The sequence below is a fragment of the Camellia sinensis genome, chromosome 2, assembly GCF_055761805.1.
Source record: "Camellia sinensis isolate YWXY chromosome 2, ASM5576180v1, whole genome shotgun sequence".
In the NCBI taxonomy this organism is placed as follows: Eukaryota; Viridiplantae; Streptophyta; class Magnoliopsida; order Ericales; family Theaceae; genus Camellia; species Camellia sinensis.
The window spans coordinates 178,435,904-178,462,263 of NC_138962.1; the positions used below are offsets into that span (position 1 = coordinate 178,435,904).

The 26,360-nt window shown below is 39.1% G+C and overlaps 2 protein-coding genes across 3 annotated transcripts in view; both read left to right on the top strand.

Moving 5' to 3' along the window:
- The window catches only part of LOC114282822 (putative E3 ubiquitin-protein ligase HIP1), a 230,783-nt gene that overhangs the window by 81,478 nt on the left and 122,945 nt on the right, over positions 1-26,360 (top strand). The window lies entirely within an intron of this gene.
- Positions 1,163-7,809, top strand: LOC114288303 (cyclin-D3-3). 2 transcript variants are annotated; one of them, XR_014351323.1, is made up of 7 exons: positions 1,163-1,322; positions 1,640-1,697; positions 3,084-3,248; positions 4,844-4,984; positions 5,096-5,222; positions 5,354-5,446; positions 7,268-7,809. XR_014351323.1 is itself a non-coding variant. In XM_082906927.1 (7 exons), exons 5-7 carry the CDS (start codon positions 5,172-5,174, stop codon positions 7,710-7,712), a joined length of 333 nt encoding a protein of 110 aa, XP_082763053.1. In that variant the 5' UTR covers positions 1,163-1,322; positions 1,640-1,697; positions 3,084-3,248; positions 4,844-4,984; positions 5,096-5,171; the 3' UTR covers positions 7,713-7,809. The 2 variants fall into 2 exon arrangements, 1 of the variants encoding a protein (XP_082763053.1); XM_082906927.1 differs by having other exon boundaries at positions 7,524-7,809.

Below are 26,360 nucleotides of genomic sequence, written 5' to 3' on the forward strand. Positions count from 1 at the left end.
GGATCCTAATAATGAGCCAAGGCCAGTAGTATTGCCCCAACTAGGAATGGTGTAGGAATAGAACACCACAAATCCAATCCCACTCTACTTCATTGCTATTCCTACTTTTGTTTTAAAATTTTGCCATATATTCCCAATACATTTCCAAACACAAGATTATGTCTCAAGATTTCAATATTTCAAAATTCCACTACATCTTGTGGCTAAGAGTGTATTGAAAAAGAGGAAAATAAGGATATTATATGATAAACAAAAAAGGAGTGAACAGAGATACAGAAAAAGTAAACTGAGATACAGAAAATCGTAAACTATATCCTACGAATAACAAAATTTGTAACTTTTCAATGCCCTAGATTCAGCAATCCCTAATTTCGAAATTTAAAATCCCAAATTTGAAATGAAAATCCTCATTTATGCGATACAAACCTAAATGTGGGTGTTTGATGAAGGTGTTCCTCGTTTTCCCGGTGGTGTACTGTTGGCCGTTGTTCGTTGCTTCCTCTTCGTCGTCGATCTTCCCTTCGGAGTTCGGCTGAGTGAGGGAGAAGAAGATGGGCTGGATATCAAAAACGGCTTTCGTAAAAGTAGAAGGAGATGGGTTTTGTGTAAAATGAAACGGCTTTTCGAAAACTGTTTTATATTTATGATAATATTATTATTTTAGGCAAACAATATTTATAAATTGAAAAAAAAATAATAAAAATAAAAATAGTTTTACAAAAACCATTTTATATAAACTTAAAATTAATTAGGTGTTAAGTAAAAACGGTTTTACAAAAACCGTTTTTATGAACGAAAATTTTATTTATTTTTTATTCATCAAAAACGGCTTTGCCAATGCCGTTTTAAGGAAAACGGTTTTTGTAAACCCGTTTCACCCTATATTGGGAATAAATTAGAAAACACAACCTAGAATTGGACTAAAATATTCAAAACGCCACAATCAGGGAAATTGGCCGTTTTCCCCCTTTCTTTCTCTATTCTCTCTCTACATATGTCCATACATGTATATCCTATCTGTTTGTCCCTTCTTCTAACTCAATCGAAACCCTTTTATTGTTTTATTATATTTATCTATTTGATTTTCTTATTTATAAAATATAAAGATTTTTCTCGACAATATATATATATATATATATGTATGTATGTGTGTGTGTGTATGCAGTGTATAGAAGTGTGAGATGGCAGCTCTACTTCTATCTTATTAAATCCAACAGATTGAGTCCAAAAAAAGGTCCCTTACTTCCATTCGTTGCAAATCACGAAGGAGCTCTCTTCGGCATCCTTGTGTTGATAGCCACACCTTTCTTTCCCTTTTCTCGGTATGACACCATTATTGTTTCAATCATATGTGCCTCAGTCTTTTACTCTGGAATTTTTTTTCTTCTTAATTCTATTTCCCTTTCCATCCTCTTCCCCCCCATTTTCTCTGGGTTATGTTTTGTTTGATGGAAGATTGCTTCTAAATAAGAAGATTTTTACTTTTAAAGGCTCAATTTTTCTTTTTGTTTTTTGTTTTTCTAAGGAAAAATATTTGATTCATGTACAATTGGCTTTTTGGTGATACAAAATTATCAATATTTTTCCAAGGTTTTTGGGTTTTTATATTTAAATTCATTGCTGGATTTTTTTTTTCTAGGGAAAAATATTTGATTTATGTTCAATTGGCTTTTCGGTGATACAGTGCAGTTTCAGAGGTTTGTTTTTAGTTTTTTTACTTTTGCGTATCTTAGTTGAGTTGTATTGTAACAGTTTGGTTATGGGTTGGAAATTGATGTTTGATTTGAATGATGAAAATTTTGATGGGATATGATTTTAATCTTTTCCAATTGGTGTGAAAAACTAAAAAATTCATGGTTGCGGTTGCCACCACTGTTACGCTACAATTGTTATACCCTGCAACCATGTCAGCAACCATGTCAGCACCACTGTTACCATTACGGTTGCTGCCACCGCTAAAACCTTGGCCCATATCCTAACAGCTTGAGTTTTTAGGACAATTCTTTGATCCTTCTATTCAAAGTTCTTTTATGAGAATTATGCTTTTTGTGGTGCCACTACATCTATGCCATGTCTGTCTGAATGCTAAACTCTGATATCCACTGGCATCTGTTTGTTTTTTTTGCCTTAAATTGCTGATTTAGTAGATGGAAAATTTTGTAAACTTAAAATTAAGAAATGGCCATAGTTGCTAATTTCTGTACTTCCAATGCACCCACTAACCATCACATCCTTTAGAACAGCATAGTGGCTGTTTATAAGTATCATCACATCCTATGCACATTCATTTCATTCGTATCACACACTTGTTTCTAGTAAGTACAAAAAGATGAGCTAGTGTCTGCACTACTTTTAATATTTATGGCGCACTCCATGTTTTTTGATACTCCTTCGGCAGTAAAATGTGAAGTTATGCAACCGCAGGATTTAGCCCAGTGGCCAGTGTACCTCACTAAAAGGTCATGAGTTTGACCCGCCCATCCCCTTCAATGTACCAAAGAAAGTGAGTGAAGTAATATGTTTTGTTTATTTTGTGATTGTCAAAGCCTAGACTCTAGACAATCCTTTTCACCTAGTAAAATCTTCCTCAGCATTAATGAATGATCCTTTTTTGAAAAATAAACAAGTAATTATGCTGTCCTTACAGATTCTTCAGAGTTAATAAAGGAGGTCTATGATGAACTATGCCATTCTAAATATACATCTTTTCCAGTTCTTTTTTATTTTGCATATCACCTTTGTTCTTATTCTTCTCCCAACATATATTTTTTTTTTTAATAATTGAAGTAGATTTCCTTTTTGTTTTGTTTTGTTTTGTTTTTTTTTTAATGAAATGTAACACTAAAAATTTGTCAATTGGTAATATCAGCAACCTAATATTCTTGTTAAAGTAGTGAAGAAACGGAACGTTTACTTGGTTTTACGTTGAATGCCACTTGTGGTTTTGACTCTATTCTGATTTTCTTGGAATCAATCAATGACCTGCTAGTTTATTTAAACCACATCATTATGGTGATTGAGTACTCAAGATGTGTTTTATCTGCAACCCTTTTATGAGATACTTACCATCGCACTGTCACCAGATTCATCATCCCCAAATGCTGGGGGTGGCTCGTGTGCCACTGCCTCTTGATTTTCCGCAGGACGAGCCCATATATGTTAATGAGAAACAATACGATGCAATTCTCAGGCGAAGACAATACCGTGCCAAGCTTGAAGCTCAAAACAAAGTCTCAAAAGCTCGAAAGGTATGAACGGACCTTATATTTTCAGCTTCTTTCATTTGTTTTCCTCCAATCAGTCTTTTGTGCCGTGGTATGGTGCAGTGCTGTGTCTATTTAACCAAAAAAGTATTACTTCTTTAGAAGGTGAGCTCCTCGAGTTTGGGCCTCTGAAGATTTTTAAAGATGAAATGTCATCTATAAATATTTTTAAAGATGAAATGTCATCTATGAGCAAGTTTTTATCTTAGGCATTAATTAGTTTTTACTTTTAATTAGTACATGGGTGAAATTATAATTCTATTAGATGGAGTAAACAACACTAGTCATTATCTTTTTTTTCTTATTTTTTATTTAAATAACTACACTATTTTCAGCTGCAAAGAGTAAACACAAGTATTGTAGATGGCTGTGATGCTCTGTTTCTTTGTAAAGAATGGAACTGTTACTGTCCAGGTTCCATGTCTGCCTGCTGTTACTGTCTATAAATTCTGCAGGATTGTGATGTGTATGCTTTAGTTTAGCTTCTATGAATAGCTGCCCAGGTGCTGTGTGTGAGTGTGTCTCTGCCTTGCTGTTGTTGATTCTGCCTTGCTGCTGCTAGCTCTGTTTGCGGGCTGTTTAGCAACTGTCTAGGTGTTGTTTGTGAGTGTGTATCACTATTTTTGCAGCTACTGCCTCACATGTACTGTGGCCATTTTTGTAGAGGTTGTTTTTGTTTGTTGGGTTTTAGTTGGTTTTGTCAGTTTTGTTTTGTTTTGTTTTGTTTTTTTTTTTTTTGCTGGGTTGTTTAGTCATGTTAGGGCCTGGGGCATGCCCCCTTGTAATCTTGTATTTTTTCCTGTTTTAATTTATGAATTCAACCCCCCCCCCCCCCAAAAAAAAAAAAAAAAGAAAGAAAGAAAAATGTCTTGGGTTTAGGGGAAACACCATCATCATCATGCATAACAAAGTCTATTTATTTCTTTATAATAGCTGTTAGTTAATTAATATATTCAATATAGTAACATCACATAATATTATGTTCTTTTTATTTAATTATTATATAATACTACTACTACTATATTATTGCTGTGTTAATTTTCTATCCATTATTATAGGTATTATCATTATGCCATGGCACTGATTTGAGCACTAGCTTTTTAAATTAATGGTGTCCGAAAAAGCTAATACCCTAAAATTGCTCATTTGACCATAAGTCTAGGACACTTGAAGAGATAAAAACTCTCTTTTTATTGGATGATGGAAAAATAAATTAGTTTTTCCAATTGTAAAATTTTGATGCATGATCACAATTGTTTTGTTTTGCTTGAATGGCTATTTATAGTATTGTGTTAGAGATATGTTTTTGACAAATGACTTTAAACATAATATATTGCTGACATTGCTTTTCATGAAATGATGATGACAAACATAACATAATAAATTTTAGATCACCCCTTAAGCACCATCTTGTGAAACTAAGTTGAATGAGGGATAGTTTGTTATTGACAGTTTTTTGTGAGTTTCCAGAATATTAAAGCAATTGACAGATGAGCAAACTTTGAAAGATATGTTGTTGCTATTCTGTGCTTTTTAAGTACTTGAAGCAGTGAAATGATGAGTTTCCACAAATTTTCCAGTCAGAAAGGCATAAACAAGATCTCTTAGCTGAGATAGTTTCAGAGGAGCAATGTGGTAGGGAACTGTCTAAAATTGTGACAGAATTGCTTCCTAATCCAAAGAGCTCTACAATTGTGGATAAACCATCCCGGGCCTGAAAGGTATGGTTCTCAATCTCCATATGTGTAAACTACAGGATCTGTCTTTAGTCCTTGTTGAGAGTAGTGATGATAAAGTGTTCTATTAAGTTCAATGCTTCTACAATTTGCCAGAGGAGTAATGACAGAAAGAAGGTGTCTAAACGATTGACTGAAGAAGCAGAGAAATATTTTGAGGACTTCATTTCAAATGTTGAAGATACAGATATTTCTTCATTTGATGGAGAAAGGAGTGATGCAAGTTCGACTTTAGGAGTAACAAAGGCTAGAGATGCAGTGTCACATTCTAGGGAAACAGAAACAATGTATAATACATCAGGATCTAATTCTCTTCCTGTTGAAATGGATGGTGTTATTCTGCCTTGGTTGCAGTGGGAGACCGCTAATGATGGTTCCCCTCTTCCATCGAAGAATAAGAGAGAGCTTCCTGTGACTCCAAAAAGTATCTTATGGGATGCAACTCAGGTAACCTTCAAACTGTCATGTAGTTATAATATTTTAATTCATAAATTGCTGTTCTAACCTTTGCTGACTAAAAAGTTATTGCACAGAACATATTTTCATTTAGTTGTAAGTTGACTGCTTCACTGGCTTACAATAGTTTCATTTAGTTGTAAGTTGTTTGCTTCATTGGTTTATAAGAAATTAGTTGCCTTTTGTACCTGTGATAAGAATTATACAATATCAACTCTTCAGATTTTAAATTATGGTTGATAAATTTTTAAACAAGATTTTTTTGGCTGAAATTTCAAGTTTAATAGAACTTTATATTTTATAGGTTGAAATTTGATAGCATATAGAACATTGAAAAGGGAAAATAAACAAACTTTACAATTCTTTTTTTTTGATAAGTACAAACTTTACAATCTTTACTCGTGTGTATCTTAAAAGTGTAAAGTTTAAGTTGGTACATGCAGTTTTCAAACTTTGACTTTTCTCAATTATTTGGTCATGTCTCATTTGAGTTTTAATTGTTTTACAAAATTGTTCAAATGGAATTTATATAGGCAAACATGATGTGGTTACAATAATTTATGTTTGTATTTGCTTGAAGTCAATGCTATTGCTGTGTAATAAAATGTTGCTTACTTGCCAATGCATTCAACCCAAACTGTCTACCAACCCTTTAGCTGTCCAACCACCCAAGTAACTGGGTTGACTTGTGGCATCATGCTGATATCAAAATGCCTATTAACAAACATAATTAGCAAAAAGGATGAGAAATAATTTGAAGATAAATTATGATGACCTTGATCTAGTGCACTGTTCATAGCCCTGTTGGTGCCACAAGATCAATTTAAGGAAATGCTAATTTACTTCACTCTGTTTTTTATTTTGTATTTTTTGACAAGTAAATAATTCTTCAAGTCTACTGCCATCTCCACTTATTGAAAGGCTTTAAACTCTATTCTGGTTTTTAAAACATTGATTATAGAACAGAATGTGTTTCACTCAACCGACATTATTTATAGGATATATTTTCAACAGTTTTTTTGCATCACCCATCAATAGGGAATTTCAGGTCCTCAATTCAATATTGCTCATATTAATTTGCATTTTTTTCCTCTAATTAAATTCTTAGATTTTGACCATCTCTTTTTGGTTGCTTGGAATATTAGTTAGGTGATTAGATTTGCTGCAAAACCATGTTCTGCACTTTTTCTTTTTTCTTTTTTCTTGGTTGCAACAATGCGAAACTCATTTAGGTTATTATTCATGGGTATAAAACGGATGACTTGCAAATAAGCATGCATTGTGGTTGTAACCAAAAGTTAATGATGGCAAGGAGAGAATCTGTTGAGTGGATTTTAAGGGTTAGGAGTTTAAAGGATGTAACCAAAAGTAAAAGCCAAGGGGGTCTAGGAGTTAAAAAGATGTAACCAAAAGTAAAAGCCAAGTGTGGTACAGTTAACTCTTTATACAACAGAAATGGTGATCATGAGGGCTGGACCTTAAATTTTAGAACTCTGTTTCAATGGGAGGTGGAGGAAATAATGAGATTAAATGATGCTATACTTACTGCACCTGCTATTAGAGACAACAGGTTTGACAATTTAAGGTGGTCCACTGGTTGCTTAAATAGATTGTCTCCTCAGCCTATCATTGGTTTGAATTGTCCTTGGGCCCTATTTGTAGAATTACTGCCTCTATTTGAAAAAATGTTGCCCCTCCCAAAGCTCAATTCTTTAGGTGGTTGGCATGGAGAAGGAGGATCAAATCATCCAGCTATCTTCAAAGGATTGGAGTTCTCAATAATAATGCTATTGTTCTTTCTGTTTTCTGCAGGACTGAGGTGGAATATGATGATCATGTGTTATTGCACTGTCTGTTTGTTTGGTTAGTTTGGTCACATGTTATTAGATGGTGGGGTTTAGTTTGGGCATTACCAGGCTCTGTTAATGACTTACTCCAATGGTGGGCCGGTGTAAATCTGTCAAAACTGGAGAGGAAAATCTGGAATTCCATTCTATTTGCTGTTTTATGGTCAGTTTGGAAGCTTAGGAATGAGGTTGTCATTGATTTATTTCTGTGTTGTGATTAGGTGGAAGAATCAAAGTTTGTGTTTGAAGCCAAGATAATCCAGAGAATGGAGCTTCTGGTGCTATCTACTCTTCAATGGAAGATGAATCCAGTGACCCCACTTTCATTTGTTGATCACATTGTGAGGAGGTTTGGATTTGAGACAGATTTGCATTTGGAGTTTCTGTGGAGGTGTATAGATAATTGTTAAATGTATATAATTTATGTATAAATAATTGTTGAATGTTTATAATTTATGGATATAGTTTCTTTTTGATGTTTTAAATAATATTTTGGTGGTTGATTGATGTTTTGTGATGCTTGTTTGTAATATTTGTTAAATTGTACAAAATTGGTCAAATAGAACTTGTTGAATTTAAAAAAAAAATAAAAAAAATTGTATATTCTATGGCAGATATAATAAGTCGTTATATTACATATTTTATGGTACGCAATCAACATCATTATTTGTCTCACCAATTAACGACGTGCAAAAGTAGTAGAAAAAGTAATAACGACGTACAAAATTTGTCATTAAATAATTTGTAACGGTGTACTATAGCATGTCATAGAAAAAGTAACAACGACGCACAAAATTTGCTGTTAAATAGTTTTTAACGGCGTACGAAGCATGTCGTTGAAAGTAAATGACTTTCTATGACTGGTCATAATATGACGCGCTGCACGTCGTAGAAGGGTTTTTGTGGTGTGCGTTGCGCGCCGTAAAAATCCTTTTTTGTTATAGTATAGTGGTTATGAGATATGTGATATTAGTTAGGATCAAAATGGTGTGGTTATAAGGTAAAGAGTGTTGATTATGAGATGTGGTTATGAGGTATGTGATTATAGTTATGAAATATGTGATATTGGTTATGGGCAAAATGGTGTTGGTTATGAGATATGTGATGATAGTTCATAATTAAGTTATAATCAATTTGATTCTAGTTATGAACAAATATAATTTTGGCTCATAAGTATAAAAAGTGACCTGTTTACCAGGTCATTTTTAATGATGTGACTCAATCTTAACAATTAATTTTCTATGTACCATGCATTTTTTTTTTAAAGAAAATGCACTCTAGAATTTCCCAAATTGACACTACTCAATTAGTTTTAGTTATGCACCTTAAAATAGAGTTCGTACGGTAACACAACACAACCCTGCATAACAATGTTAAAACTCCTCGTTGGATTTCAAACACTAAAAGCCAACAATGTAATTTAGGAAAGTACTTGAACCAAGACCTAACTTAAATCAAAATAAAATTTTTGGGCCTACAGTTTGGGTACTTGGTTGCACCTGGTTTTGTGCTAGTTGATCTTACTCCATTTTTACTTTTATAAACTCATATTTGGACCAATTGCTATGAGATAAATAATTATAGATGTAAATCCAAATGCTACCTTAGTGATGTAGATCAAATTGTAAAGTATTTGGAGCAATTGGATAGACAAGTGACAAAACAATAATTGTGAATTCATAAAAAGCATATATATTAAGTGTAACAGTAATACCATTTTACGTAGTGTTGACGGTCAATAAAAAGTTACAAATGAATTAAGTGGTCAACCCTTATCTCCTATTAACAAACAATCTTACGGTCCTACTGCAAATCAAAAATACTTATTGGATGATGATACTTATCATATAATAACACTGTTACATTCAATATTTACTCGGACTCAAGCCAACATTGTTAGATTTGGTTTGGAAGGCCCATATTCTATCTGAAATAGCACAACAGCAAAACTCACAACTTTTCCATACCTAAGGCGGTTTTCGTGCCAATTCCACCGTTAAAACTTTCAAATGTTCATTTTTATCATTTTTTTTGAAAATTTTCATTTGACAATAATATTATTTAAATTTCAGTTTTTGATGTCATTTGTTTTGAAAAGTTTATATTACTTCCTCGTATCAAATTTGAGCCTAAATCCATTTTTTTTTTTGGGGGGGGGGAGAATTTTTCATCCAACTAGCCACTAAATGGGTGGATTCCAACTTGAGCACCTTGCTTGATTTGATAATAGTCTTGGATACAGATTCAAAATCTGTTTAGATCATAAATTTTAGTAGGAATCTGAAAAAAGAACAAAGAAAAAAAAGATAGATGAAATATAACTATATTTTATTCACATTTCATTTAACTTTTTTTTTTTGGGCAAAATTCATTTACCTCGTGATTTTGGAGCACTTTACCTCCTTATGGTTTAAATATAGTTAAAAAGTTTTGGGTGAATAATAATAAAAAAGTTCCCATGTGATTTTGGATTAAAATGTCATTGTTAATTTTTCCATCCAAACTAACAAAAAGTGTATGACTCACACACCATTCTTTAAAGTGAGTTTAATTTTCTTAAAAAATAAAAAATAAATAAATAAAAGTTGAAAGTAACACAACAAAAAGACAATTTTATACCCCATTTTCTCCAAACCTAAAATTAGATTAAGATGTTCATTAAAATTAAATTAAACTAAAATATAATTAAAAATTTATCTAAAATATAAAATATAATTAAGGATTGATTTAAAATTTAATTAATTTAAAATATATATTAAATAATAATTAGAATTGATCTAAAAAATAATTAAATTAAAATTAGATTAAGATGTTAGGGATTACAATAAATAATTAAGAATTTATGATTAATTGTGATCTATAAAACATAATTCGATTAAAATTTTAATAATTATTATAAATAATTAAGGATTTAGGATTAATTGTGATCTAAAAAATAATTAAATTAAAATTAGATTAAAAAGTTAAGAATTATATTAAATAATTAAGAATTTATAATTAATTGTGATTTAATTGAATTAATATTAGAAATTAAAAATTATGTATATGAGACAAAAAAGAGAGAAAATAACAAAAAAAAACATAGAGTTCGAGGATATTATAATCATTTCATATATATAGTTAACAGTGTTAAAGGTTAAACTTTCGTTCAAAATCACATAGGGCTTTTCTGACTATATTGAACCATAGAAGGGTAAAATGTTTCGGGCTTAAACCATAAGGCCATGTTTGTTTGGGCGGACTGGATTAGCATTCCCATGACTAATAATCCTGGGATTACGAATCCGTTGGATTATGTATCCTATCTTAACTAAAAGTCAAGTTTAAAATAATTAATCCGTACTTCAATTGTTTAACCAAACATCGGATTAATAATTTTCTTGGATTATTAATCCAATCCTAAGCCCATGTCCATCCAAACAAACATGACCTAAGGGTTATAATGATATTTTCTCTTTTCAAATTTCTATCCAAATTCATGATCCAAACACAAACTTTGAAGATAATAAAACTAATAGACTTAATATGGTAAATGCGCCATTTAGGCTATATTTAGATCATGGATTTAAGTAAAGATTTGAAAATGAAAGAGAAAATGTAAATATAATTATATTTTATTTACATTTCACGTATATTTTTTTTTTTCTTTTTAAATTTTTATTTAAATTTATAATCCAAACAAAGTGTCCAAATTGGCAAATAGCAAGATGAATGGGAAATCGAAACATGCAACCATGCTTAAGACTCAAAAAACTTGCTAGGAAAACTTGTAAGGCAAAAGGCGATGAGAAATGTAACTTAACTTAATCACAAAAATTTCAAGGTAAATGCTAACAAATGTTTTCATGACATTAGTTAATATTGAGAATGTATAAAAAGCGTATTAAAAAAGTGTAAAAAATTATGAAGTATTTTGAAATTCATAAAAAGTATATTAAATTAATAATAAATGTTTCAGGATCTACATATATTTTGTTTTTTCTTATATCATAGGAGTACTTGTTAGTAAGACCCAACTTTGAATTGGAATGTTGAACAAGATTTTTTGGAACATTTTTGGGATGGAACTAATATTTTTAAATGATGAGAACATCTCAAAACAGCCAATCAAATCATTGAAAAAATCAAACAACATTCCTATATATGAACTCAACCAATATCAAAGTAGAAAATCTAGACTAGAGTTGTCCTAGACCTTTGCTAATTTGATCATAACATTGTGTAGATGGAAAAACTCTATTTTCATAAATGTTATATATATATATATATATATATATATAAATTCAATAAACAAAAAATTACCAATTTTGCTGATATCTTACCAAGATTTAAGTGATAATTTCTAGATATGTTTTATAGAAGAAAGACTAGGAATTGGCTCTTTACCTACCGTGTCTATGATGTCCGTGGTCGAGTTTTGCTAATTTCCACCTTCCACTCCCGTTGTCAAAAAAATAAATAAATTAATTTTAAAAATATATCCCCCCAAAAAATGTACGTGTTATTTAATGGTTTTCTCAATAATTTCTTGAAATTTTAAATGAAAAATATTGGGGATAAAAATTAGGAAAAATTACATTTCAGTCCTAGTTTCAAAAAAAAATTACGAATTCATAAAAAAGTTTATGATTTTAATTATTAAAATTTATCAATGAATGGTAATTATTAATTAGTAATTATTTATGACTGATGTAATATTTCTCCCAAATAGTAAATAGTGTGGAATGTGGCTATAATTAAGGATGGTCATTTTAACGTGTCCCGTGGGGACCTGTCCCTACTAGATGTACCCAATCTATTGAAGAGATGGGACAGGAGCGGGTTTTTTTCCCCATCCAAAGTGAAGGTAGGGTTGAGGCTGGGGTGGAAGATGTACCATCCGATCCAAACCCAACCCCGTATATAATTAATATATATTATATATAATAAAAGATTATAAGTTTAACTATTCAACTTAAAATTGGGACTTATCAAATTAGAAAATGCATTCCATTACGTATTTTTTTGATAAATATTATGTATTTTTTTGATAGAAGTTATGACAATTTGTGTGGGGATGTATTTTCTGAATACCAACACGTGGTATGGTGACGCCGACGTGTCAGCCGAGGTACCACGTGTCGTGGTAGTTGTGTCGAGGTTATCTTGGCTAGGCCGAGGTTATCTCCAAAGATATCAGAATCCGAGATAAGCGGATAAGGGACAAGAGTCCTAGAGAAAAGAGAAGACTTTGTTAAGATAAGGATAAAGCTCTTAGGGAGTTTATCTGTAACGCCCTCAAAATAAAAGCATTAAACCCATCAATTAAGAGATTCATTAACATATAAGATAACCATATTCTTCCATTTCTTCAGAGTCTTATTACATAAGTATTACATGTTAACAACAAAAGCAAAATGCCCTACGGGCTTACAGCTTTCCAAGTTAACACTTGGTTACACAAAAGGAGTACTAACTCATACACTTTAAGCCCTTGGCTTGTATTTACATGTAATACATCAAAAGTAAACGACAACATTATGTCCGCCTCAAGCCTCCCAAGCTATGTCCTTGGAGGTGGCATGCTTCCTGCACCTGAAAATGATGTTCCCATATAGGGTGAGCCACAGCCCAGTAGAAATATACTAAACCAACCATGAACAATGACTAAAATATTAGCAATTGATAGATGGCCAACACTGATACAATCACATAAATCACATATTTATGTCATACGACTTATGAGTCCAAGTTTCCTTTCATTTTCCCTTTTTCAACAGATAGGCATATAAGCACTACCCACATTCTCAACAGATATGTATAACAACAATATCTACATTTTCAGATAAGCAAATAAGCTATATCCACATTCTACAACAGATATGTATAACCACAATATCCACAGATAAGCATATAAGCTATATCCACATTCTACAAAGATAAGCATATAAGCTCTATCTTCACTTCTCTAGACAAGCATATGAGCTGTATCTACGGAGTTCATCCCCTATCTTCTCCCAACACTATCCGGTTTAGAGGTACATCCCCTATCTTCCCCTAAACTGCGGAGTACATCCCCCATCTCCTCCTCTACACATAACGTATACAAACACATTGGTTCTATATACAATCACTCAATACATGTAATTAATGTATTCTATCAACCGTCAAGTTCCATGACACACTTCATTGATTAGTTTCAATTTGCCTAATCATCATGCATTGTCTACAACAATCACGACTATCCTCCACCGATAGCCCAAAGCAGTTATTTCTAAACAGAAAATGAATGCACAAATGGATATTCAATCAACATTTCATTTTCTCACTTCTCACAATTAATTATCCCAATTAATTAAACAATGTAATTAGGTCAATTCCCATAATTAACATCCCAACCCTTAGGTCCCATTTTCATCAATAATTCAACATTCATTCCATTTCTTCATGCCAAACATGCATCTAGGTTTATTATGAGTAAAACCCCAACTTTTGTAAAATAGCACAAAAGCCCCAAACTTTCACAAAATAACCAAACCAACCCCAACATCTCAAAATACCAAAATTTAAAGACAAAATCCATAGAGAGGAGTAGGATATCCCTACATCAAATTCGGAGTCCCAAAGGAGAAGACGACAAAACCCAACGTGCTCCAAAACTCGAGATTTTCAGATTAAAATGAAACCCACGACGATCAACAACTTTTTTGTAAAGGCCAAAGGTGAGCAAATCACTCCTACTAGATCAAAACCTTGAGAGAAGGTAGAGTCTAGAGTGAGAGGCTCAACAATGGTGATTTTGGAAAAGTAAGAGAGAGAAGAGAAGGCAAAAAGTGATTTAAAAAGTCACAAATTTCGGGACTTAAACCCAGTCTCCCGCTCGAGCGTAAAACACCCCGCTCGAGCGTCACACACAGACTCCCGCTCGAGCGTCCAAACTTCCGCTCGAGCGCCGGATGCACTCTCCCAGCACTTTTACAGAGCCAGGTCTCCGCTCGAGCTTCCAACTCTACGCTCGAGCGTCACTCAGACAACCCCGCTCGAGCGGCCAACACCACGCTCGAGCGTACAACGCTGCACAGGAAAAAAATACTGAATGGGTGTAATCTCCGCTCGAGCGCCAAAACCCTCGCTCGAGCGTACAGGCCAAAATCTGGGCAACTAGTTTTGGTTTCTAAACTCAACCAACCTGGAACAAACCTGCCCAACACATCCTATAACTCAAATACGAAGTAAAAAGGATGTAAACAAGATAAAGAACAACTACCAACATCTACGGACCCATGTCCGGATCACTGTACAACAAGGGTAAACCCGGGATCGCTATAACCTCCCCCCCTTAAAGAATTTCGTCCCCGAAATTAAGCACAAGTTTTCAACACAAGTTTTCCTCCATTTTAAACAATGTTACATTTTAACATTCAACAATTCGACCCATTACCGGTCATTCTATCCCTTTAACAAGAGACATTTCACAATATGTAAACAACACATGTACTCCCAACATGCATCAACATTATACATCATCTTTCCAATTTCAACAATATACTCAACACATATAGTGTCACATTCAACTTCCATATGAAGCAAGTTCCAAAACATACTTTCAATAAGTCAACACATTTTCAATGTTTCACAACTTAAGACATATACAAAAGCTCTTAAGTTCAACAATAGTGTAAAATTTAAACACAAGATCACATATCAACAAACAAGTCCGGATATTTCTCACCGACTTCCAACTCACGTTCCCAAGTGGCTTCCTCCACTCCGTGATGTTTCCACAAGACTTTCACCAAAGGAATGGTCTTGCCACGCAGAACCTGATCCCACCTATCCAAGACCCGAACCGGTCTCTCCTCATACGAGGCATCCTCATCTACCTCTAAATCGGTCCAATCCAACACATGTGATGGATCTGGCTCATACTTCCGAAACATACTCACATGAAACACATCATGCACTCCGGACAACTGCGGCGGTAAGGCTAATCGATAAGCAACCTCACCAATCCTCTCAAGGATCTCAAAAGGACCAATAAATCGAGGGGATAACTTCCCACTCTTCCCAAACCTCATCAAGCCTCGCCTAGGTGATATCTTCAGAAAGACATGATCACCTACCTCAAACGCCAAAGGCCTCCTCCTACGGTCAGCATAAGATTTCTGCCGACTCTGGGCTGTAACAAGCCTCCTACGGATAAGCTCAACCTTCTCTGTCGTCTCCCTAACCAACTCCGGACCCAACAAAGGTGCATCACCCACCTCGGCCCAACAAACTGGAGACCTACACGGTCGGCCATACAAGGCCTCGAACGGTGCCATACCGATGCTAGACTGAAAACTATTGTTGTAGGCAAACTCTACCAATGGCAAGTGCCTCTCCCACGTCCCACTGAAATCCAGGACACAACCCCGAAGCATATCCTCGAGGATCTGAATAGTACGCTCGGACTGCCCGTCAGTCTGAGGATGATAAGCCGTACTAAAGGTCAACTTAGTGCCCAAGGCACTCTGCAAACTCTGCCACAACCTAGCAGTAAAACGAGGATCTCTATCTGAGACGATCGTCACTGGGACCCCGTGCAATCTCACTACGTCCCGAATATACAAGTCGGCAAGATGATCTACCGAATCTCTCACGCGCATAGGAATAAAGTGCGCCGATTTAGTCAACCGGTCTACAACCACCCAAATAGCATCACTACCCCGTTGAGTCCTCGGAAGACCTACAACGAAGTCCATAGTGATATGCTCCCACTTCCACTCAGCAATAGGCAAGGGTTGCAACAAACCCGCTGGTCTCTGATGCTCGGCCTTCACTTGCTGGCAAGTAAGGCACTTCGATACGAAAACTGCCACATCTCTCTTCATACCCCGCCACCAAAACTGGCGACCTAAATCCTGATACATCTTAGTACCTCCCGGATGCACCGCAAGGCACGAATGGTGAAACTCTCGGAGTACTTCCTCTCGGCAAGACTCCGGTACAAACAAACGGTCACGGTATCTCACACTCAGGTCGGGATACACCGTCAAACCCTTTTCCACTTTCCCACTGGAGATCTTCTCTCGGAGATATTCTACCTCAAGGTCACCTCTCTGTGCCTCTAACACTCTAGTCACAAGTGTAGGCTGCGCAACAACAGAAAACAAGGCCGCAGCCTCAACAGATTCGCCCAGTAGCAAATCAAACTCGCCAAGTGCTCCCAACATCTCCCATTCCCGGATGGCTAGACAAGCTACATCACTAATGGACTTTCTACTAAGGGCATCGGCCACAACATTGGCCTTTCCCGGATGATAATGCAACTCAAAATCATAATCCTCGATGAACTCCATCCATCTCCTCTGCCTCAGATTCAAGTCTCTCTGTGTAAACAGATACTTCAAACTCTTGTGATCCGAGAACACTTCAAACTTCTCACCATAAAGGTAGTGCCTCTAGATTTTCAAGGCAAAGATCACAGCCGCTAACTCTAGGTCGTGTGTGGGGTAATTCTTCTCGTGTATTTTCAACTGACGTGAGCCATAAGCTACCACTTTCCCCTCTTGCATCAACACACAACCCAAACCCTCTCGTGAGGCATCACAATAAACCGCATAACCCAACCCTCTCTCCGGAATAATCAACACCGGAGCGGTGGTCAATCTAACTTTCAGCTCTTGGAACGACTTTTCACAAGTCTCACTTCACACAAACTTGACTCCCTTCCGAGTCAGTCTAGTCAACGGTGACGCTAACCTGGAGAAATCTTTCACAAACCGGCGGTAATACCCAGCCAATCCCAGAAAACTGCAAATCTCGAACACGCTCTTAGGCTGTGCCCAATCTTGCACTGCTTCAACCTTGGATGTATCAACAGACACCCCTTCCCCGGATACCACGTGGCCTAAGAATTTGACTTCCCTCAGCCAGAACTCACACTTCCCAAACTTGGCATAAAGCCTATGGGCTCTAAGCAACTCAAGCACTACTCTCAAGTGTTCCTCGTGCTCCTCCTCTGAAGGCGAATAGATAAGGATGTCGTCCACGAAGACGACCACAAATCGATCTAAGAACTCCCGGAAAATCCGGTTCATCAAGTCCATAAAGACTGCCGGTGCATTGGTAAGCCCAAATGGCATCACCAAAACTCATAATGGCCATACCGCGTACGGAATGCCGTCTTAGGAACATCTTCCTCCCTGACCCTTAATTGATGGTAACCCGATCTCAAGTCTATCTTAGAGAAACAACGGGAACCCTTCAACTGGTCAAACAAATCATCTATACGGGGCATAGGATACTTATTCTTAACCGTAGCCCGATTCAACTTCCAGTAGTCAATACACAATCTCAAGACACCATCTTTCTTTTTAACAAAGAGGGCCGGTGCTCCCCACGGTGAAACACTAGGGCGAACAAAGCCCTTATCTAGCAATTCCTGGAGCTGAACTTTCAACTCAACCAACTCTGCTGGAGCAAAATGGTAAGGTGCCATAGAAATCGGCGCCGTGCCGGGCACTAAATCAATAGAGAACTCTATCTCTCGGTGAGGTGGCAAACTAACAAGATCTTCGGGAAAGACATCCGAATACTCACAAACCACCCTCGGCAACACAATCTGTGTCTCAACACACTCACTACTCTCAAAGCTAGCAAGTAGACTACTAAGCTCACTTCGCCCTCGCGAATCATACCCCGGTGGCAAAACACTACCAACCCGGTCTCCCAAGAAATGGAACCACTCCCCGCTCAAGGTACATAACGTGACCCTCTGGCGGTAGCAATCGATAACAGCCCGGTATGACGATAGCCAATCCATACCCAAAATAACATCAAAACCCTTCATGGGCATGACAACAAACGGAAAAGCAAGCCTATAATCGGCGACTTCTATATCACATCCTCTCACACCCTGTTTCAGGATCAACTCACCACCCAAAGGCGATACCACACAAATAGGAGATGCCAACAGTGCTAACTCCAATTCCAAAACAGATGCAAATGCAGCAGATACAAAAGAATGAGATGCACCCGTGTCTATCAACACATTAGCAACCGAGTTGCAAAACAGAAAAGTACCTCTCACTACCGATGGAGCTGGTACTAAATCCTGCGCGGTAACAGCATACACGCGCCCCGTAGGCCCCTGGTCTACCTGCTCACCTCTCGGAGCAAAAGACTGCTGCACAGACTGGGATGACGAAGCTCCCGGATTGGCCCTCGAGGCCTGCACAGACTGAGCTGGCTGAAAACCCTGCGTCTGCCTAGAACCAGACGCTCCCGAAGTGGCACTCAACTGCGGGCAAAACCTCTTCAGGTGCCCAGGCTGTCCACACTGATAACAAGACAAGGGCTGCCCCCTGCCCAAACTCTGACTCTGCGGTCTAGCTGAAGAAGAAGCAGCTCTCTGACCCCCACCCTTCTGCGAGCAAACAGAAACCTTGTGACCCAACTGGCCACACTTGTAACAGGTGAATTCCCCCTGACCACCTCTCCCGGAGCCTGTACTCGGCACTGGGAAGGTCGATCTAGCAACACCACCCTGCGACTGCTGAGGGTTAGAACCCCTCTGCCTCTTGCCATCACTCTGACCATCTTGGCTCCTCTTGGAGCCTCTCTGCCCCTCATCCTCCTCCTGCATCATGAGCTCCACATGAGCTGCAGCGTCCACTAGGTGTCTATACTCTCGGATGTAAGACCCACCAACCCTCAACTTGAGGCCCCGCCTCAACTTCCGCTCAAACTCATAGCAACGGCGTTCCTCAGACGCCACCAATTCAGGTGCAAACCTGGACAGACTGGTAAAAGTAGCCTCAAACTCGGCCACTGACAAGCCCTGCTGATTAAGCCGGCTAAACTGATCCCTCAGCTTCTCCCTAGCTACTGCAGACAAAAACCTCTCTTGAAAAGCATTTATAAACGCCTCCCAAGTACCACCAACACGAGCCTTCTCGTACTTCCACCATTGACCCGCATCTCCCTTCAGTTGGAAGGATGCCAAGGTCACTTTCAGTGCTCCGTCCTCGATGCCAAGCATCTCGAACATCTTACTCATTTGCTCTAGCCACTCATCAGCCTTCAGTGGCTCCTTTGGATCCCCAATAAACTTATCCGGATTAGACCGGAAGAACTCCCGCTTCAAGAAAGAAGGCCCTGCCTCGGTGGCCTGATTCCCAGCTCTAAGAATACCCAAAGCTCCTGCTATCTCTCTGGCCAGGGCACCCATAGCCTGCTGACCCACTGGCTCGGCCACATTGGCCTGGCCTACTCCCTCCTGCACTGCTGGAATCTCACCCTGTAACGGTACTTCCTGCCTCGCAGGTCTACCACGCCTAGCACCTCTTCCTCGTCCTGACATCCTAATAAAGGTAACACAGAACATTAGCACATTCATAAATGTGCCGAAACTAAACACTCACGTCCTAATGCATGGACAACTGTAATTCACTCCACATAAGCACATAAACACATAAGCACTTACGAACTTCATTTCCGGATAATGATAGTCCCGAGGCGTTACTAGAGTTCCGGTTAGAAATAGCATTGATCAAGTGCTTTTCCAACAAGACTCCCAGAAACCCAAGGATCCAATCAACATCCTCGAAATTAAATCCCATACCCACCTAGTCACATAAGCATGTTATCAATTAAGCACATAGCATATGATACTACATCTAAGTCTCTATCAAGCGAGACAAACCCACTGTGATCCTAATCACTTCCCACGTACCCAAAGTATTCGAACCCGGTAAGCTCTGATACCAAGTTGTAACGCCCTCAAAATAAAAGCATTAAACCCATCAATTAAGAGATTCATTAACATATAAGATAACCATATTCTTCCATTTCTTCAGAGTCTTATTACATAAGTATTACATGTTAACAACAAAAGCAAAATGCCCTACGGGCTTACAGCTTTCCAAGTTAACACTTGGTTACACAAAAGGAGTACTAACTCATACACTTTAAGCCCTTGGCTTGTATTTACATGTAATACATCAAAAGTAAACGACAACATTATGTCCGCCTCAAGCCTCCCAAGCTATGTCCTTGGAGGTGGCATGCTTCCTGCACCTGAAAATGATGTTCCCATATAGGGTGAGCCACAGCCCAGTAGAAATATACTAAACCAACCATGAACAATGACTAAAATATTAGCAATTGATAGATGGCCAACACTGATACAATCACATAAATCACATATTTATGTCATACGACTTATGAGTCCAAGTTTCCTTTCATTTTCCCTTTTTCAACAGATAGGCATATAAGCACTACCCACATTCTCAACAGATATGTATAACAACAATATCTACATTTTCAGATAAGCAAATAAGCTATATCCACATTCTACAACAGATATGTATAACCACAATATCCACAGATAAGCATATAAGCTATATCCACATTCTACAAAGATAAGCATATAAGCTCTATCTTCACTTCTCTAGACAAGCATATGAGCTGTATCTACGGAGTTCATCCCCTATCTTCTCCCAACACTATCCGGTTTAGAGGTACATCCCCTATCTTCCCCTAAACTGCGGAGTACATCCCCCATCTCCTCCTCTACACATAACGTATACAAACACATTGGTTCTATATACAATCACTCAATACATGTAATTAATGTATTCTATCAACCGTCAAGTTCCATGACACACTTCATTGATTAGTTTCAATTTGCCTAATCATCATGCATTGTCTACAACAATCACGACTATCCTCCACCGATAGCCCAAAGCAGTTATTTCTAAACAGAAAATGAATGCACAAATGGATATTCAATCAACATTTCATTTCCTCACTTCTCACAATTAATTATCCCAATTAATTAAACAATGTAATTAGGTCAATTCCCATAATTAACATCCCAACCCTTAGGTCCCATTTTCATCAATAATTCAACATTCATTCCATTTCTTCATGCCAAACATGCATCTAGGTTTATTATGAGTAAAACCCCAACTTTTGTAAAATAGCACAAAAGCCCCAAACTTTCACAAAATAACCAAACCAACCCCAACATCTCAAAATACCAAAATTTAAAGACAAAATCCATAGAGAGGAGTAGGATATCCCTACATCAAATTCGGAGTCCCAAAGGAGAAGACGACAAAACCCAACGTGCTCCAAAACTCGAGATTTTCAGATTAAAATGAAACCCACGACGATCAACAACTTTTTTGTAAAGGCCAAAGGTGAGCAAATCACTCCTACTAGATCAAAACCTTGAGAGAAGGTAGAGTCTAGAGTGAGAGGCTCAACAATGGTGATTTTGGAAAAGTAAGAGAGAGAAGAGAAGGCAAAAAGTGATTTAAAAAGTCACAAATTTCGGGACTTAAACCCAGTCTCCCGCTCGAGCGTAAAACACCCCGCTCGAGCGTCACACACAGACTCCCGCTCGAGCGTCCAAACTTCCGCTCGAGCGCCGGATGCACTCTCCCAGCACTTTTACAGAGCCAGGTCTCCGCTCGAGCTTCCAACTCTACGCTCGAGCGTCACTCAGACAACCCCGCTCGAGCGGCCAACACCACGCTCGAGCGTACAACGCTGCACAGGAAAAAAATACTGAATGGGTGTAATCTCCGCTCGAGCGCCAAAACCCTCGCTCGAGCGTACAGGCCAAAATCTGGGCAACTAGTTTTGGTTTCTAAACTCAACCAACCTGGAACAAACCTGCCCAACACATCCTATAACTCAAATACGAAGTAAAAAGGATGTAAACAAGATAAAGAACAACTACCAACATCTACGGACCCATGTCCGGATCACTGTACAACAAGGGTAAACCCGGGATCGCTATAACCTCCCCCCCTTAAAGAATTTCGTCCCCGAAATTAAGCACAAGTTTTCAACACAAGTTTTCCTCCATTTTAAACAATGTTACATTTTAACATTCAACAATTCGACCCATTACCGGTCATTCTATCCCTTTAACAAGAGACATTTCACAATATGTAAACAACACATGTACTCCCAACATGCATCAACATTATACATCATCTTTCCAATTTCAACAATATACTCAACACATATAGTGTCACATTCAACTTCCATATGAAGCAAGTTCCAAAACATACTTTCAATAAGTCAACACATTTTCAATGTTTCACAACTTAAGACATATACAAAAGCTCTTAAGTTCAACAATAGTGTAAAATTTAAACACAAGATCACATATCAACAAACAAGTCCGGATATTTCTCACCGACTTCCAACTCACGTTCCCAAGTGGCTTCCTCCACTCCGTGATGTTTCCACAAGACTTTCACCAAAGGAATGGTCTTGCCACGCAGAACCTGATCCCACCTATCCAAGACCCGAACCGGTCTCTCCTCATACGAGGCATCCTCATCTACCTCTAAATCGGTCCAATCCAACACATGTGATGGATCTGGCTCATACTTCCGAAACATACTCACATGAAACACATCATGCACTCCGGACAACTGCGGCGGTAAGGCTAATCGATAAGCAACCTCACCAATCCTCTCAAGGATCTCAAAAGGACCAATAAATCGAGGGGATAACTTCCCACTCTTCCCAAACCTCATCAAGCCTCGCCTAGGTGATATCTTCAGAAAGACATGATCACCTACCTCAAACGCCAAAGGCCTCCTCCTACGGTCAGCATAAGATTTCTGCCGACTCTGGGCTGTAACAAGCCTCCTACGGATAAGCTCAACCTTCTCTGTCGTCTCCCTAACCAACTCCGGACCCAACAAAGGTGCATCACCCACCTCGGCCCAACAAACTGGAGACCTACACGGTCGGCCATACAAGGCCTCGAACGGTGCCATACCGATGCTAGACTGAAAACTATTGTTGTAGGCAAACTCTACCAATGGCAAGTGCCTCTCCCACGTCCCACTGAAATCCAGGACACAACCCCGAAGCATATCCTCGAGGATCTGAATAGTACGCTCGGACTGCCCGTCAGTCTGAGGATGATAAGCCGTACTAAAGGTCAACTTAGTGCCCAAGGCACTCTGCAAACTCTGCCACAACCTAGCAGTAAAACGAGGATCTCTATCTGAGACGATCGTCACTGGGACCCCGTGCAATCTCACTACGTCCCGAATATACAAGTCGGCAAGATGATCTACCGAATCTCTCACGCGCATAGGAATAAAGTGCGCCGATTTAGTCAACCGGTCTACAACCACCCAAATAGCATCACTACCCCGTTGAGTCCTCGGAAGACCTACAACGAAGTCCATAGTGATATGCTCCCACTTCCACTCAGCAATAGGCAAGGGTTGCAACAAACCCGCTGGTCTCTGATGCTCGGCCTTCACTTGCTGGCAAGTAAGGCACTTCGATACGAAAACTGCCACATCTCTCTTCATACCCCGCCACCAAAATTGGCGACCTAAATCCTGATACATCTTAGTACCTCCCGGATGCACCGCAAGGCACGAATGGTGAAACTCTCGGAGTACTTCCTCTCGGCAAGACTCCGGTACAAACAAACGGTCACGGTATCTCACACTCAGGTCGGGATACACCGTCAAACCCTTTTCCACTTTCCCACTGGAGATCTTCTCTCGGAGATATTCTACCTCAAGGTCACCTCTCTGTGCCTCTAACACTCTAGTCACAAGTGTAGGCTGCGCAACAACAGAAAACAAGGCCGCAGCCTCAACAGATTCGCCCAGTAGCAAATCAAACTCGCCAAGTGCTCCCAACATCTCCCATTCCCGGATGGCTAGACAAGCTACATCACTAATGGACTTTCTACTAAGGGCATCGGCCACAACATTGGCCTTTCCCGGATGATAATGCAACTCAAAATCATAATCCTCGATGAACTCCATCCATCTCCTCTGCCTCAGATTCAAGTCTCTCTGTGTAAACAGATACTTCAAACTCTTGTGATCCGAGAACACTTCAAACTTCTCACCATAAAGGTAGTGCCTCTAGATTTTCAAGGCAAAGATCACAGCCGCTAACTCTAGGTCGTGTGTGGGGTAATTCTTCTCGTGTATTTTCAACTGACGTGAGCCATAAGCTACCACTTTCCCCTCTTGCATCAACACACAACCCAAACCCTCTCGTGAGGCATCACAATAAACCGCATAACCCAACCCTCTCTCCGGAATAATCAACACCGGAGCGGTGGTCAATCTAACTTTCAGCTCTTGGAACGACTTTTCACAAGTCTCACTTCACACAAACTTGACTCCCTTCCGAGTCAGTCTAGTCAACGGTGACGCTAACCTGGAGAAATCTTTCACAAACCGGCGGTAATACCCAGCCAATCCCAGAAAACTGCAAATCTCGAACACGCTCTTAGGCTGTGCCCAATCTTGCACTGCTTCAACCTTGGATGTATCAACAGACACCCCTTCCCCGGATACCACGTGGCCTAAGAATTTGACTTCCCTCAGCCAGAACTCACACTTCCCAAACTTGGCATAAAGCCTATGGGCTCTAAGCAACTCAAGCACTACTCTCAAGTGTTCCTCGTGCTCCTCCTCTGAAGGCGAATAGATAAGGATGTCGTCCACGAAGACGACCACAAATCGATCTAAGAACTCCCGGAAAATCCGGTTCATCAAGTCCATAAAGACTGCCGGTGCATTGGTAAGCCCAAATGGCATCACCAAAACTCATAATGGCCATACCGCGTACGGAATGCCGTCTTAGGAACATCTTCCTCCCTGACCCTTAATTGATGGTAACCCGATCTCAAGTCTATCTTAGAGAAACAACGGGAACCCTTCAACTGGTCAAACAAATCATCTATACGGGGCATAGGATACTTATTCTTAACCGTAGCCCGATTCAACTTCCAGTAGTCAATACACAATCTCAAGACACCATCTTTCTTTTTAACAAAGAGGGCCGGTGCTCCCCACGGTGAAACACTAGGGCGAACAAAGCCCTTATCTAGCAATTCCTGGAGCTGAACTTTCAACTCAACCAACTCTGCTGGAGCAAAATGGTAAGGTGCCATAGAAATCGGCGCCGTGCCGGGCACTAAATCAATAGAGAACTCTATCTCTCGGTGAGGTGGCAAACTAACAAGATCTTCGGGAAAGACATCCGAATACTCACAAACCACCCTCGGCAACACAATCTGTGTCTCAACACACTCACTACTCTCAAAGCTAGCAAGTAGACTACTAAGCTCACTTCGCCCTCGCGAATCATACCCCGGTGGCAAAACACTACCAACCCGGTCTCCCAAGAAATGGAACCACTCCCCGCTCAAGGTACATAACGTGACCCTCTGGCGGTAGCAATCGATAACAGCCCGGTATGACGATAGCCAATCCATACCCAAAATAACATCAAAACCCTTCATGGGCATGACAACAAACGGAAAAGCAAGCCTATAATCGGCGACTTCTATATCACATCCTCTCACACCCTGTTTCAGGATCAACTCACCACCCAAAGGCGATACCACACAAATAGGAGATGCCAACAGTGCTAACTCCAATTCCAAAACAGATGCAAATGCAGCAGATACAAAAGAATGAGATGCACCCGTGTCTATCAACACATTAGCAACCGAGTTGCAAAACAGAAAAGTACCTCTCACTACCGATGGAGCTGGTACTAAATCCTGCGCGGTAACAGCATACACGCGCCCCGTAGGCCCCTGGTCTACCTGCTCACCTCTCGGAGCAAAAGACTGCTGCACAGACTGGGATGACGAAGCTCCCGGATTGGCCCTCGAGGCCTGCACAGACTGAGCTGGCTGAAAACCCTGCGTCTGCCTAGAACCAGACGCTCCCGAAGTGGCACTCAACTGCGGGCAAAACCTCTTCAGGTGCCCAGGCTGTCCACACTGATAACAAGACAAGGGCTGCCCCCTGCCCAAACTCTGACTCTGCGGTCTAGCTGAAGAAGAAGCAGCTCTCTGACCCCCACCCTTCTGCGAGCAAACAGAAACCTTGTGACCCAACTGGCCACACTTGTAACAGGTGAATTCCCCCTGACCACCTCTCCCGGAGCCTGTACTCGGCACTGGGAAGGTCGATCTAGCAACACCACCCTGCGACTGCTGAGGGTTAGAACCCCTCTGCCTCTTGCCATCACTCTGACCATCTTGGCTCCTCTTGGAGCCTCTCTGCCCC

What these genes read in the sequence shown, in the direction of transcription:
- LOC114288303 (XM_082906927.1), top strand. Translation starts at nt 5,172, where the DNA reads ATGTTGAAGATACAGATATTTCTTCATTTGATGGAGAAAGGAGTGATG. An exon ending in TGGAGAAAGGAGTGATGCAA is followed by an intron (nt 5,223 to 5,353) that starts GTTCGACTTTAG and finishes CCTTGGTTGCAG; the next exon opens with TGGGAGACCGCTAATGATGG. An exon ending in TCTTATGGGATGCAACTCAG is followed by an intron (nt 5,447 to 7,523) that starts GTAACCTTCAAA and finishes TGTTGTGATTAG; the next exon opens with GTGGAAGAATCAAAGTTTGT.